General features: G+C 47.7%; 2 protein-coding genes across 9 annotated transcripts in view; one reads left to right on the forward strand and one right to left on the reverse strand.

Annotated features, from left to right (window-relative positions):
* The window catches only part of ZSCAN31 (zinc finger and SCAN domain containing 31), a 38,767-nt gene that overhangs the window by 7,856 nt on the left and 17,740 nt on the right, over window positions 1–13,171 (forward strand). For 3 of the 8 annotated variants that reach the window (XM_045073972.1, XM_045073969.1, XM_045073970.1), the window contains exon 1: window positions 9,014–9,122. The exons of 2 other annotated variants lie outside the window; for them this stretch is intronic. The gene's annotated coding sequence lies outside the window, so the exon portion shown is untranslated. Of the gene's footprint in view, window positions 1–7,941; window positions 9,123–13,171 lie in introns of those variants that run through there. 3 more of the 8 variants (XM_045073971.1, XM_013049701.2, XM_013049704.2) reach the window with 3 other exon arrangements.
* LOC101673866 (zinc finger protein with KRAB and SCAN domains 4) lies at window positions 829–7,677 on the reverse strand. The gene is made up of 2 exons (XM_045073949.1): window positions 7,630–7,677; window positions 829–1,350 (listed from the first exon to the last, which is right to left on the reverse strand). Exons 1-2 carry the CDS (start codon window positions 7,675–7,677, stop codon window positions 829–831), a joined length of 570 nt encoding a protein of 189 aa, XP_044929884.1.

Raw genomic sequence — 13,171 nt, forward strand, 5'->3', positions numbered from 1 at the left:
AGGGCTTTGGGACCAATAATCAGTACGTACAATCACCTGACTCAGAATGCTGTACGTGGTTTGTCCCCACAAAAAGCAGGCTTCCTTTCAGAAATTTATAAACAACTGTTTTCTAGTTACTTTCTCCCATGGAGCTCAGACTTAACCACTTCTGTGGAGAATGAGGAGCCTGAAGCTAAGACCCTTGAAACGACTTCAGTGCTCAAGGGCTGGCAGGCCGCAGATCCCAGTCCACAGCCCTGGGCACCGGGTCTCTGCCTGGAGGGCTCCACCACGTGTCCTCTGAAGGAACATCCACAAGTCAGCGTATGGAAGACACAAGCTCATAGAAGACGCAGGGCTGTTTTTGAGCCTGAGATTCTTGAACTCCCACTCAAGTGGTCCAGAAAAAAGCATTTTAATGATTCCTAGCCTCTAAGAGAAATTTGGCATTTCCTTCCATTTTAAATGGAAGCAACAAACCGATGTGGTGTTAAGCCATAGGACTGAGTCACCAGTAGAAAGTACAGATGTTTTCATACCACATCACAGCCGGGCAGACATTGTCAAAGTCATTCATGCTTAAAAAACTTGGAAACTCTTTCCGTTACTGGACCTGTCCCTTGGTCTTACTATTTGGTGCATTAATTTTAAAGAACACATAGATAATTTTATCACTGAATTGTTTCACGCTTGGTTAACTGTGTTTCAGTACAATCGAGTTCTTTTCTAATCCTTCATGTTCTTAAAAATACCAGTACTCTGAAGGGGCAAAGAGGTTTATGATACGAAAAGAGACTGAGAACTTGTGGGTCTTCCAGAAACGACCCTCACTCCGATGCTGAGACTTCAGGAAGAGACAGAGCTCGTCTCTGACACGAAGCCCTTCGCCTCGACCTGCGGCCCTGGCTCCTCCAGATGCCTCTGCAGATACTCCAGGAGCACCACCACCTCGTCGCCGCTCTCCGGCTGCTGCTCCCGCACCCAGGCCTGCAGCGCCTCGGGCAGGATGGTCAGGAACTGCTCCAGCACCAGCAGCTCCACGATCTGCTCCTTGCTGTGTGTCTCGGGCCGCAGCCAGTGTCGGCAGAGCTCCCGCAGCCGGCTCAGCGCTTCTCGGGGTCCCTGGGCCTCGGGGTAGTGGAAGCCCCAGAAGCGCCAGCAGGAGTTTTCTGAACACTGCACAGGGTTGGCCTCCCCCACCACGGCAGAGGCCTCTTCCTCTTCCTCCTTTACGACCAGAAGCCCAATCTGGTTCTTTGCAGATTGGCTGTCCAGGGCTGTGCCTTCCTTTGATTCTCGAGATATCCTGGACCAAGGCAGGGACTTGGGCCTCACGCTAGTGGGCAGCTGTACTTCTGCAGAAGATTCCTGCTCGTGGGAGAGCGGTATTAACCAGTGAAGTGTTAGCAGTCCCTCATCTCCCTGTGCCCAGGGCTCAAGGACATTGCTGGGGAGCTCTGGGGACACTGCTACATCCACAAATCTTGCCTAAGTCAGTGAAACTGAGTCTCATCAAGTCTCTAGATCCAAATACCAGCAAACAGGTGAAATACAGAAACAAATTAAATGAAGGTTTTTCAAATTTTCTACACATTGGAATAATTAGAGAACTTTAAAAATAACCCGATACCTTGGGTGAACCAAGATCAATTACATCAGTCTGTGGGGGAGGGGGGGACCTGGGCATTTAATAACTTAAATTTTTTTAGATGATTCCAATGTGCAGCTGAGTTTGAAAACTAGTAAGTTAAAGATACTAAAATAAGCAATCAGCTAAGAGTGTGAGACATTTTATAGGACAGAAGACTGAAATTGTTCCATAAATAAAAAAAATTTTTTTTTTTAAAGGAGTAGAGGGGTAAGGAAAACTGTCATAGATCAAAGGAACTGAGTTGGGGCACCTGCGCGGCTCCGTTGGCTAAGCATCTGCCCTCGGCTCAGATCATGATCTCAGGCCCTGGAATCTCAGGGTCCTGCAATCGAGCCCTGGGTTGGGCTCCACCCACAGCCCAGAATCTGCCTGTCCCTCTGCTTTGCTCTTCCCTGCCTCCCCAGCTCATACTTCCTCTAAGATAAATAAAATATTTAAAATAAATAAATAAGAGACTTAATAGACAAATCAACCGAATGCAAGTGGTAAGTTATTTTCGGATCCTATAAGGAAAAACAGCTGTAAAAAAGACCTATTTCAGGGGCACCTGGCTGGCTCCGTTGGTAGAACACGCAGCTCTTGATCTCAGAGTCATGGCTTTGAGACCCACTTTGAGTATAGAGATTACTTAAAAATAAAATCTTAAAAAAATCCTTTCAAATAATTAGGAAAACTTGAACACAGTGATATTTAGGAATTACTGTTGATTTTGTTGAGTCTAATAATAAGATTACATTAAGGTCCTTTTTAGAAATTCACACTGAAGTATTTGTATTAATTGGTAAACAGATAAGATTGTCGCTGGGTTTTCTTTACTAAAGGAAAGGAGAATGAGAGAAAGATGAAAGTCGGGGAGTTGGGGGAAGGGGAGAGGAGGAGGAGAGGGAGGGGAGAGAAGAATGAAAGAAAATGGCCAAAAGACTGTGGTTGTTGAATTCAAGGTTCATCTGAAATGTTTGAGATCCACCCCCTCCTGCATTTAAAAACCAAGTCCTACCTTCCTACTTTCCTTCCTGCATTAACAGCGTAAAAGCATTTAGGTGGGGTCACGGGAGGTGGGAGCCCACTTTGGGGGCCACTTTGGAGCCTCTGTGGTGTGAGGAGGGTGTCGTGGGAGTGGGGGAGGCGGGAATGACAGGAGAACTACCACCACCTATTTCACATCCCTATTCACATGTCACCGCCTGTCCTATTTGGGGTTTCAGCCAGGGGAACGGAGTGAGAAGGCACCCGACTGAGAAACTTGTTAAAAAGAGGCCATGTTGGTCAAACAAGGAAACGTATGGACGGTAATGGGAGCAAAGTTGCTGATTATCAGAGAAGAGAATTACAAATGCAGAAAAAACCCAATCTGGTTTGAATTGGAGTTAGCAGTGTTAATATGAACTCAATTTCCCACACTTAAGTAACAACACAGAAACACATAAGGTCTGTACTGAAGTACATCAGGCCAGGATTCCGGACTCTCGAGCTCAGACGCTGGCACATGTCTGGCACTGAGCCAGACCCTCATTCCTAATACATGAGGCCCTCCACCTTCACTGTAAAAAACCATTCTTGCTCCTGCTGAATCCAGGCGGCCCCAAGGAAAAGGCATCCCCAAACTGTAACGCCTTGGGGATTGTAAGCATCACAACACACACCAGTTTGGGTCTTTGCTTAGGGACAGATTTTTCTGTATTTTACTTCTCCCTCTTAAAATAGAGACATCATCCATTACAAAGAGAACTGATGGAAGATAAGGTTTAAAGAAACGTCCGAGGGCGCCTCGGTGGCTCAGTGGGTTAAGCCGCTGCCTTCGGCTCAGGTCATGATCTCAGGGTCCTGGGATCGAGTCCCACATCGGGCTCTCTGCTCAGCAGGGAGCCTGCTTCCTCCTCTCTCTCTCTGCCTGCCTCTCTGCCTACTTGTAATCTCTCCCTGTCAAATAAATAAATAAATAATCTTTAAAAAAAAATAAAAAATAAACGTCCGAAAAGCCAAGACCACGCATGAGAGAGAATGCGCGGTCATAATTAGAAAGAACCACAGTAACAACCATGGCAAATCTTTAAGCAGTTCTTACTCCGTGCCTGGCACTGTCTTAGGGGCCTTACTCACCGTAACTCGCAGGTGGCTCACAAGCCCGTGGATTAGGTGACCTCATTCTCTCCCCATTTTATAGAGCAGTCCGCTGAGGCACAGAACCTACACAAATGTAGGTTCAGTTCTCTAGGTAAGAGATTCTGAGATGTATGTGCAAGACATTTATTGAGTGCCGTAGAGAAGCACTATTGGGTGGAGAGGGAGGTTGAAAAGACACTTCAACAAATTCTGCAAGGAGCTCTGGAATCAGAGCAATTGTCCTTGGGAGTGTCTTGCCTCAAAGCAAGGAGTCAACATTGCACAAAGCCCTCAGAAGTCAGTGGCCGCTGAACGTGACGGGCCATGTTTGGGGACATGATCTTGAGCTGTGGAGTTGTCCTTGTGCCCGAATGATGTGTATCAAGAGCTTCTCATTCACTGAAGCAGTGGGGGGAATGTGTGCCTCAGTTGTGACAGAAGGAGCTGACCACCAAGCAATAGATTCACTGCAAGAATCAATGACTGAAGTCTAATATCCCACATTTAGAGAGTGAAATGATCTAGATAGGATGCACAATGGAAACGATGCAGTAAACAACCAGGTAGAAAACTGTGAGAGGGAGACTGGTGCCCCAAAGAAGAGTGTGTTTCAAGGAAGAAGGAGTATTAAAAAACGGGAAAGGTTGCCAAGAGGCTAAGATGACAATTTATCACTAGAGTTGGGAACGTGGAAATCAAGAAGTTTCAGTGGAATATGGCAAGGACAAAAACAACAACAAAAAAAGATTTCAGTGGGTTTATAAAAGAAAGGGTATTTTTCCCATTTCTGAAACATGAGCTTAATTATTCAGACCCACTCTTAGCGAAAACAACCCGTGCAGCATGCATTATTTAGAAGTAACTTCTTAAAAGCGTTGCAGAGCTCCTAAGATAGTAAGGATTCTCTATGTAAAATCTAAGTAGAAGTGAAAGTTCAGAGAGGCGAGCAAGTACTTAGGCTGATTTTTATCCTGAGACCTTTTGCCAAACAACAACTTGATCTTCAGTCTGATAGTCTTTTTTTTTTTTTAAGATTTTATTTATTTATTTGATAGAAATCACAAGTAGGCAGAGAGGAGGCAGGCTCCCCGCTGAGCAGAGAGCCCGATGCGGAGTTCGATCCCAGAACCCTGAGAACATGACCTGAGCCAAAGGCGAAGGCTCAACCCACTGAGGCCTCCAGCCACCCCCAGTCTGACGGTCTTGAAAGTATAAGACAAAGCTGCAAGCCTGCCTAAGGTAAGCATCTGCTAAGAGACCCTCCTTTGATAAACGCAGCTTCCATGGGGCAGATGCAGCCATGGACCCAAAGTAACCCGACTCCTTCCCACATCTACCTGCTGCAGACTGGGAAGGAAGTTGCCTCGGTATGAACAGAACAGAACAAAACAGTGCCTGACAATTGTAACTACAAGGTCGCTCTCGCACAGATTTGCCTTCCAAATCCACAAAACTGAGATGGGCCAAAAAGTCTCGAATCATGCATTCAGTTTAAAGTTACTCGCCTCTTACCTGACAGAGGCAAATGTGAATCCTGTTAGGAGTACCCCCTGTTCTCCTTGCTTTGAGTTTATGATACATACATTCTTCTATATTCTGTGTATAGATACATATCTCTATATATTCTCTATATCTGTATCCTCTATATACATATGTACATACATGTTTATATGTTCTACTTGCTTTGAGTTTAGTTCTTTATCTAGCTCCTTATGCTGAGAGGATAGGCTATTGATGTGAGATCTTTCTTTTTTGATACAGGTGCTTACAGCTATCAGTTTCCCGCTAAGCATGGCTTTAGCTACATCCCATACATTTTGGTATACTGTCATTTTGTTAATAGGCATCTTGAAGTATTTTCTAATTTCCCTTGAAGTTTCATCTCTGACTCATTGATTACTTAGGAGTGTGTTGCCTAATTTCCAAATATATGTGAATTCCCCAAATTTCCTTTGATTATTGATTTCTAATTTCATCCCAGTGTGGTTGGAGAACATACTCTGTATGATTTTAATCACTTGAAATTTGCTGAGGCTTGTTTTATGACTTACCATAAGTCTGTCTTTGAGAATGTCCCATGTGCATTTTAGATCTCCATGGTTTTTACTTCTTTGCTTGTTTAATACCAGTGTGATTACCGTACAGTGTTATATTAGTTTCAGATGTACAATGTGTGGCTCAACAATTCTGTACATTATTCAGTGCTTATCACAATAAGTGTTTCCTTAATCCCCTTCCCCTGCTTCACCCATCCTCCCACCACTGTATATTTAAGAGTGTGGTTTCTTTGTCTCTGTTTTTACTTTGATCATTTGTTTTGTTTCTTAAATTCCACACATGAGTGTGAAATCAGGGGCGCCTGGGTGGATCAGTTGTTAGGGGTCTGTCTTCAGCTCTGGTCATGGTCCTGGGGTCTTGGGATCGAGCCCCACATCGGGCTCCCTGCTTGGTGGGAAGCCTGCTTCTCCCTCTCCCACTCCCCCTGCTTGTGTTCCCTCTTTCTCTATGTCTCTCTCTGTCAAATAAATAAATAAATAAGATCTTAAAAATAAATCATATGGTATTTGTGTTTCTGTGACTTTTTTCACTTAACATTATACATTCTAGGTCCATCCATATCATTGCAAATGGCAAGATTTCATTCTTTGTTATGGTTGAGCAATACTCTGTTCCATTTATATACATGAATATACCATTCTTCTTTAACCACTCATCTATCAATGGACATATGAGCTGCTTCCATATATTTGCTGTTGTAAATAATGCTGCTATGAACATAAGGGTGCATATATCTTTTTGAATTACTGTTTTTTTACTTTGGACAAATACCCAGTAGTGGAGTTATGAGATTATATGGTAGTTCTGTTTTAATTTTTCAAGGAGCCTCCATATTGTTTTCCACAGTGACTGTGCCAGTTTACATTCCCACCAATAGAGCACAAGGGTTCCTTTTCTCCACAAACTCGCCAACATTTTGTTGTTTCTTATGTTTTTTGAGTTTCGCCATTCTGACAGGTATGACATCATTGTGGTTTTGATTTTCATTTCTCTGATGATGGGTGATATTGGGCATCTTTTTAGGTGTGTTAGCCATTGGCATGTCTTCTCTGGAGAAATGTCCATTCATGTCTAATGCCCATTTTTATTGTTGTTGTTGTTGTTTTTTTTTTAAGATTTATTTATTTGAGAGAGGGAGTGCTTGTGGGGGGAGGGGCAGAGGGAGAGAATCTCCAGCAGACTCCCCACTGAGCAGGGAGCCCCATGCAGGCCTCGATGCTACGATCCATGAGATCATGACCCAAGCCAAAACCAGGAGTTGAGGCTCAAGCAGTTGAGCCATCCAGGCCCCCCTGGAAGAAACTTTCTGAAGGTTTACCCAAATGTGAACAAATATAAAATGAGTTTGATGGGGCACCTGGGAGGTTCAGTCTGTTGAGCGTCTGACTGTTGATTTCGGCTCAGGGTTGTGAGATTGAGCCCCCGGTGGGACTCCGCGGATGCCCCGGTGGGACTCCCGGGATGCTCCGGTGGGACTCCCCGGATGCCCCGGTGGGACTCCGCGGATGCCCCGGTGGGACTCCCGGGATGCCCCGGTGGGACTCCCCGGATGCCCCGGTGGGACTCCGCGGATGCCCCGGTGGGACTCCCCGGATGCCCCGGTGGGACTCCCGGGATGCTCCGGTGGGACTCCGCGGATGCCCCGGTGGCCTCTCCCGGCCCCCGCCCCTCCCCCAGGCTCCCGCGCGCTCCTCCCCCATCCTCCTCCGACGCTCCCAGGCCCTCGGCCGACGCTCCCGGGGAGGGCCGCCGGTCCGGCTTAGCACGGGTGCCTGTGTTCCGCGGGCACAGCGGTAACTGCGCCGTAGTCGACTCCAGCGCGTGTTTCACTTCACCTCCGCGTCAGCTTTGTGTCGCTGCGTGTGCACCTGTCCGCGGCCCATCCTCGGCTCCTCGACTCCAGACCGCAGTCGCAGCAAAACCCTGCATCCTCAGCCTCACGACCGCCGTCTCCGGTCGTGCTGCCGACACCAGGGCCGAGCACTGGAGCTGGAGGGACCGCCGCGTGTCTGAGGCCGCCAGAGCGCAAAGGACTGGCGCTCCGGGGCGGGAGCCGGGCCGAGGTGGCCAACGAGACGCAGCGCCCTCCGGCGTCCTAGAGGGGACAGGAAAGCTCTTGGAGGGCGACGCGGCTCAGGCTGCTGACGCACTTCCGGCCTTCGGGGCTGCAGGGTTGCCGGGCTGCTGCTCCTGCCGGGGCTCCGGAGCGTCCCTGGGCGGGAGGTGAGTGTCGGGCCCCGGGAAGAGTGAGGGCCCGCGCCTTGGACTAGGCGGGAGGAGCCGTGGGCGCTGGCCTGGCCCCCGGACGCCGCCTGCAGCCGCGAGGAGAGGGAGAGACCCCGCGGGCGCCGGAGTGTGGGGCGGGGGGCACCCGGCTGGGACTGCGCCCGGGGGCGGCCGCACCCGCGTACCCACGCGCTCCGTTTAGCCGGTGTTCGCGTGATGGAGTGTTCTTTTCTGCCGACGTTTCGGAGGAAATAGCGAGCCTCGGGAGTGGTCGTTCTGGAACAGTCCGAGCGTGTGTCTTCCAAAAGCGGCGCGTCGCGGCGGCGAATGGAGCCGGCCGTGCCGTCAGCGCTTGGCAGCGCCCGGACAGCCGCGCGACGCCCGCCTGTGCGCCCCGCCGAGTGAGTGTCTGTCCCGCTCTGGGTCGCGGCGTCGGACGCAGCCACAGACCGTGCGAGCGGGAGCCGGCCTCCTGCCCGTCCCGGCGCCGTCCAGTGCCTGGTCGCGGGGCGGGCCGGCCGGTCCCCCGGGAGAGGACGCCGCTTCCGGACTTGCCCGATGCCTCGTGGTGTTCAGTGGCTCCTCCACTTACTGGTCACTGTAACTTGATAGTGCTTGGGGCACCACCACCACCCGGAGGTTTACGGGTTTCCGAATCTCTTGTTGCTAGTACGCGGAAGCCAGTAAGAAAAATGCTCTTCTGGGCTTTTCCTTCCTGATTTTAGTTAAGTAACAGGAAATTCTCTTACAAATTCTGCAGTTCCGCACCTTTATCCTGTGTTCGCTGGCTGACACCCAGCAGGCACCGAGCATCTGTGAAGTGACTTCTTTTGTGGGTGACACGTAACGCACAGAAACTGGATATTGGACTTAGGATGAGCTCTCCGGCTTCCTTCGGGACTGTGCATCTACCTACCTACCTACCTACCTACGCGTACCCAACTCGCCTCCAACGTTATGACTTCTGTTTCACCAAGTTGTAAATCTTCCCTGCCCCTCCGTGACCTACAAACTCCTGTGCATACCCAGCTCATAGCACAGCTCCAGAAACATCTGTGCGAAGACCGAAGCACTTTTTTACAAAGATTAAGCTTTTTGCTTTGTTAGTATCTTTCAAAGTTGAACTAACTTGAAGAATACAGTAACGTTATACATCCGTGGAAGTCTTTCCAGATCCAGTGCAATATGCTCTACCCCCTTCTTTCAGCTCTTCTTTCCACTCTGGGCTTTTGTGCTTCCACCGCTGCCTCCACCCTCCTTCCCTCAGCTCATTCACTGTCCAGGAGCAGGGCTTCTTCACACATCAATCCAGTCTTTTCACGTCCTTTCTTAAAAGCCTTCCATGACTTTTGCACTTAAAGTCCAGGCTCCTGGGCCCTGCATGATCTGGCGTGTCTTGCCAGCCTCAGTTTTTACCACCTTCTCTCACTTGTCTGGATCCACTCCGGGCTCCTCTCATTTGTTTGACCACACCTCTTCTACCTCAGGGCCTTTGAACAGAGTCGGGTGCTATTCCTGTCCCCACTTCTGCTGGTTGCATGGGTCACTCCTTTTCACTCTTAAGGGCTTCACCTAGTTGTTACCTCACTTCCCACCACTCTGTCTTCACAGGTCCTCCATTTATTTGGTACCTCAGGGTTTGGTTGGTTTTCCTCACAGTACTTCTGTCACCAAGTCCTTATTTCATATGTCTGCCTCCTTACCCACTTTTGTTGTTGATGTTACTTTTAGTTTGTCTTTTCTATTGGAATGTAAGCGCCAGCAAAACAGAGAGGGGTCCTCTCTTTTTCACCATCGTATCACTAGTGCCTCCCAAAGTGGCCTGCTATGTCACAGGTGCTCAGGGACCATCTTTTGAGTAAAATGAGTGAATAAATGGCGACGGTCTCTGTCTTAGAACACAGTCAGGAACCAGGATATCAGGAGAAATCAAATAGGGAAACTTTGAGTGCTTAATATAAACTGCACCAAATCTATGTAGTATATTTAAAAAACACAAGAGTCTTAAAGTCATAAGTTGTCAAAATTCAATTTTTGGGGGTTGTAGGACTGAAGTTCTTGGTAGAACTGAGGTCCCCCTCATGCCTCAGCTTCTAGAGGCGGCATGCTTTCCTCTACCCGAGGCTCCGTCTTGTGTTGACAAGCCAGCAGATGTGCCTCAGATTCTCCTCATGCTTCAAATCTGATGCGCTCTTCTGCCACCAGCTCAAGAATCCTCTACTGTTAAAGAAATCATGCAAGTAGTTTAGCCCCACCCAGAGAGCAGTCTTGCTGTCATAAGGACAACTAATTTGTAATCTTAATTATGTTGCTGGGTGAACTTGGGAGACCCCAGGCCCTGAGGCTTTGACTTAGCTGGTCCCAAAGATATCGCCAAAGGGTCTTGTCTCGTGACATAAAGAATTTAAGGACAGACACAACACAGTAATGACACCTTCTCAGAGATGTGAGAGCGCCAGTGCATTGCTGCCCACTGAAGTTTGGGTCTTTTTTACTGACAGTTGTCAGTAAGGGGTGGAATATTCATTACCTGGGGCGGGGATTTCGTGGAAGCAAGGTTTCGTGCTAGTTTGATTTGGCTTCTTTTGGCTTTGTTTTGGAGTACTGCCAGGGTGGGCCTCTGACCTTCCCTACAGCTGGCCATGAGCTCCTCCTTACTGGCCTCCAGGCATCCTGTTAGAGCCTCACTGACTGCCTGCTCTGACAATTAGATCTTAATTATACCTTTGCCGTGGAAACAAACAGTCAAAAGAGAAATACTGGAGGACAGAGATCATGGGGCCATCTTTGAATTCTGCCTACCACAGTCCTACTATTTATTTGTTAGGCAGTTGATGGATATTTGGGTTGTTTCTACTTTGGAGTTACTATGACTAAATCTGCTCTGAACATGTATTTAGTTTTTAGTGGAGTGAACACTCGTTTCTTTAGGATCTGTATCCAGGAGTGGAATTACTTAGTAACACCTGTGTTCCACTTGTTAAAAAATGATGACACTATCACTCAGTATCTGAAACTCGAGGACAGAGCTGAAGACGTGTGCTGACTAGGTAAAGTCCTTCCAAACAGAAGAGATTGCTGATCTTCTCTAGGCGCTTTGAGAAGCACGGAGTTCAGTATTGCTGGGTCTTAATGGGGTCAAGGGGGCTGACATCATCTGTGGAAGCGTGGTTTCATGGAACAGACTGTTGTCCATTGTTGGGACTTAGATGTGTTTATTGGGATGAGTTATTCTGAATTGGCTGATTTTCAGAAGCTGTGGTGTCACTGATTGATTGACTTGCAAAAATATGTTCTCTGAAGTGAATTGTTGAAATGATTGAACAAACCGCATCTGGGCTACTGGACACCATGGGTACAGACCAAGCAGTCTTTTCCTAGGAATGAGCGAATTTTTTTTCATTCTAAAGCTTTTTTTTTTTTAAAGTCTTTATTTATTTATTTGACACAGAGAGAGAGAGATCACAAGTAGACAGAGAGGCAGGCAGAGAGAGGAGGAAGCAGGCTCCCTCCTGAGCAGAAAGCCTGATGGGGGCTCGATCCCAGGACCCTGAGATCATGACCCGAGCTGAAGGTAGAGGCTTAACCCACTGAGCCACCCAGGCACCCCTCATTCTAAAGCTTTAGTAGATAGTTCTAAAGAATTTTCCGGGGGCATCTCGGTGGCTCAGTTAAGCGTCTGCCTTGGTCTCAGGTCATGATCTCCTGAGGAGATCCTCAGGATCCTGGGATTGAACCTCTGTGGGCTTCCTGCTCAGCAGAGAGCCTGCTTCTCCCTCTCCCTCTGCTCTTCCCCCCAGCTCATGCGCTCTTGCTTGCTCTCTCAGCTAAATAAATAAAATCTTAAAAAAAAAAAAAAAGAATTTTCCAAAGTGTTGTATACCTTGAACTATCAGCATTCACAGCTGAGCACTCCATTCGTTCCGTATGCTTGTGATTCACCCTTAAATTATAAGAAATGTATTCACTTTTTGAATTTTTTAAATGAAGTGTGTCATTGTTTGGTATTTCCATTCTCCTGGCAACAGGGACCTTAACACTCTAACATTGAACTGAACATGCACCACATCTTGTCATTATACGTTCGATTTTAATTTCATACCCTTCCCCTTTTGTGTAGTAAAACATTCTTACGTAAAAACAAAAATGTGAGGAAGGATAGCCTTCGAGAAATTGCAGGTTGCCTCTGCCCCAACACTCCTCTTCCATCTCAAAGACAAATAATGTTGCTTGGGAATTCAAATAGATTCTTCTTTTTTAATACAAACACTAGCATGTTAGTTACACTCGTTTCTCACCTTCCTCTTTTCAGTTAACTGTCTTGGCAGCCCTTTCATATTTGTCGTAAAGAGCTTTTTTTAAAACTGCATCGTAATGCAATAAACCAGCTCCTGCAGTCTGCGGAAGCAGTGCCCCGCGGGCCCACGCTTGTGTCGTTCCCGGCCTTTTCCTGTCGCAAAGCGGCCTTTCAGTGATAACCTTGTATGTACAGCACTTTTCGTATGACTGAATATATTACTTTTTAGGGATTTTTTTGCCATAATCGTTTATATTTACTGTCAGATTTCGTCAGTTCTTGGGCTTCCGTTATTTCTTGTTTCACACCTTCTCTCTGATTTCAGTTGTATTTGCTGTGCTGCACCCTTGACTTTACGAGGGGTCCGTGGGTGGCGTGTGACTTTGCTGCGCCCACTGCTTACTTCTCTCTGGCTGCGGGCGGGTTCTGCGTTGTTCGTCCTTCTGCGCACTCTGCTTGTGTTCTGGACTCCGGTTCTGTTCGTCTGGACCGTTTCCCTTGTAGGCCATCTGGCTCTTCCTCTGGCAGCTTTTAAGATCGTCTCTTTGGGGTGCCTGGGTGGCTCAGTGGGTTAAGCCGCTGCCTTCGGCTCAGGTCATGATCTCAGGGTCCTGGGATCGAGTCCCGCATCGGGCTCTCTGTTCAGCAGGGAGCCTGCTTCTCTCCCTCCTTCTCTCTCTCTCTCTCTGCCTACTTGTGGTCTCTGTCAAATAAATAAATAAAATCTTAAAAAAAAAAAATCGTCTCTTTGTCCGCAACAGCTGCCGCTTCACTGTATTCTGTCTCCGTGTGTGCTCTTGATTGGAGAAGTCACTCCTTCAGCTCTGGAAAATTCTTAGTTTTATTATCATCAG

This window comes from Mustela putorius, unplaced genomic scaffold (assembly GCF_011764305.1).
Source record: "Mustela putorius furo isolate JIRA1106 unplaced genomic scaffold, ASM1176430v1.1 tig00537295_pilon_pilon_pilon, whole genome shotgun sequence".
NCBI lineage: Eukaryota > Metazoa > Chordata > Mammalia > Carnivora > Mustelidae > Mustela > Mustela putorius.

Excerpts from the sequence above, each read along its gene's own strand:
- LOC101673866 (XM_045073949.1), bottom strand. The coding sequence starts at position 7,677 with ATGGGCCGCGGACAGGTGCACACGCAGCGACACAAAGCTGACGCGGAG. Across the intron at positions 1,351-7,629 it reads GACACAAAGCTGACGCGGAG|GAATCTTCTGCAGAAGTACA; the intron begins GTGAAGTGAAAC and ends TCCCACGAGCAG.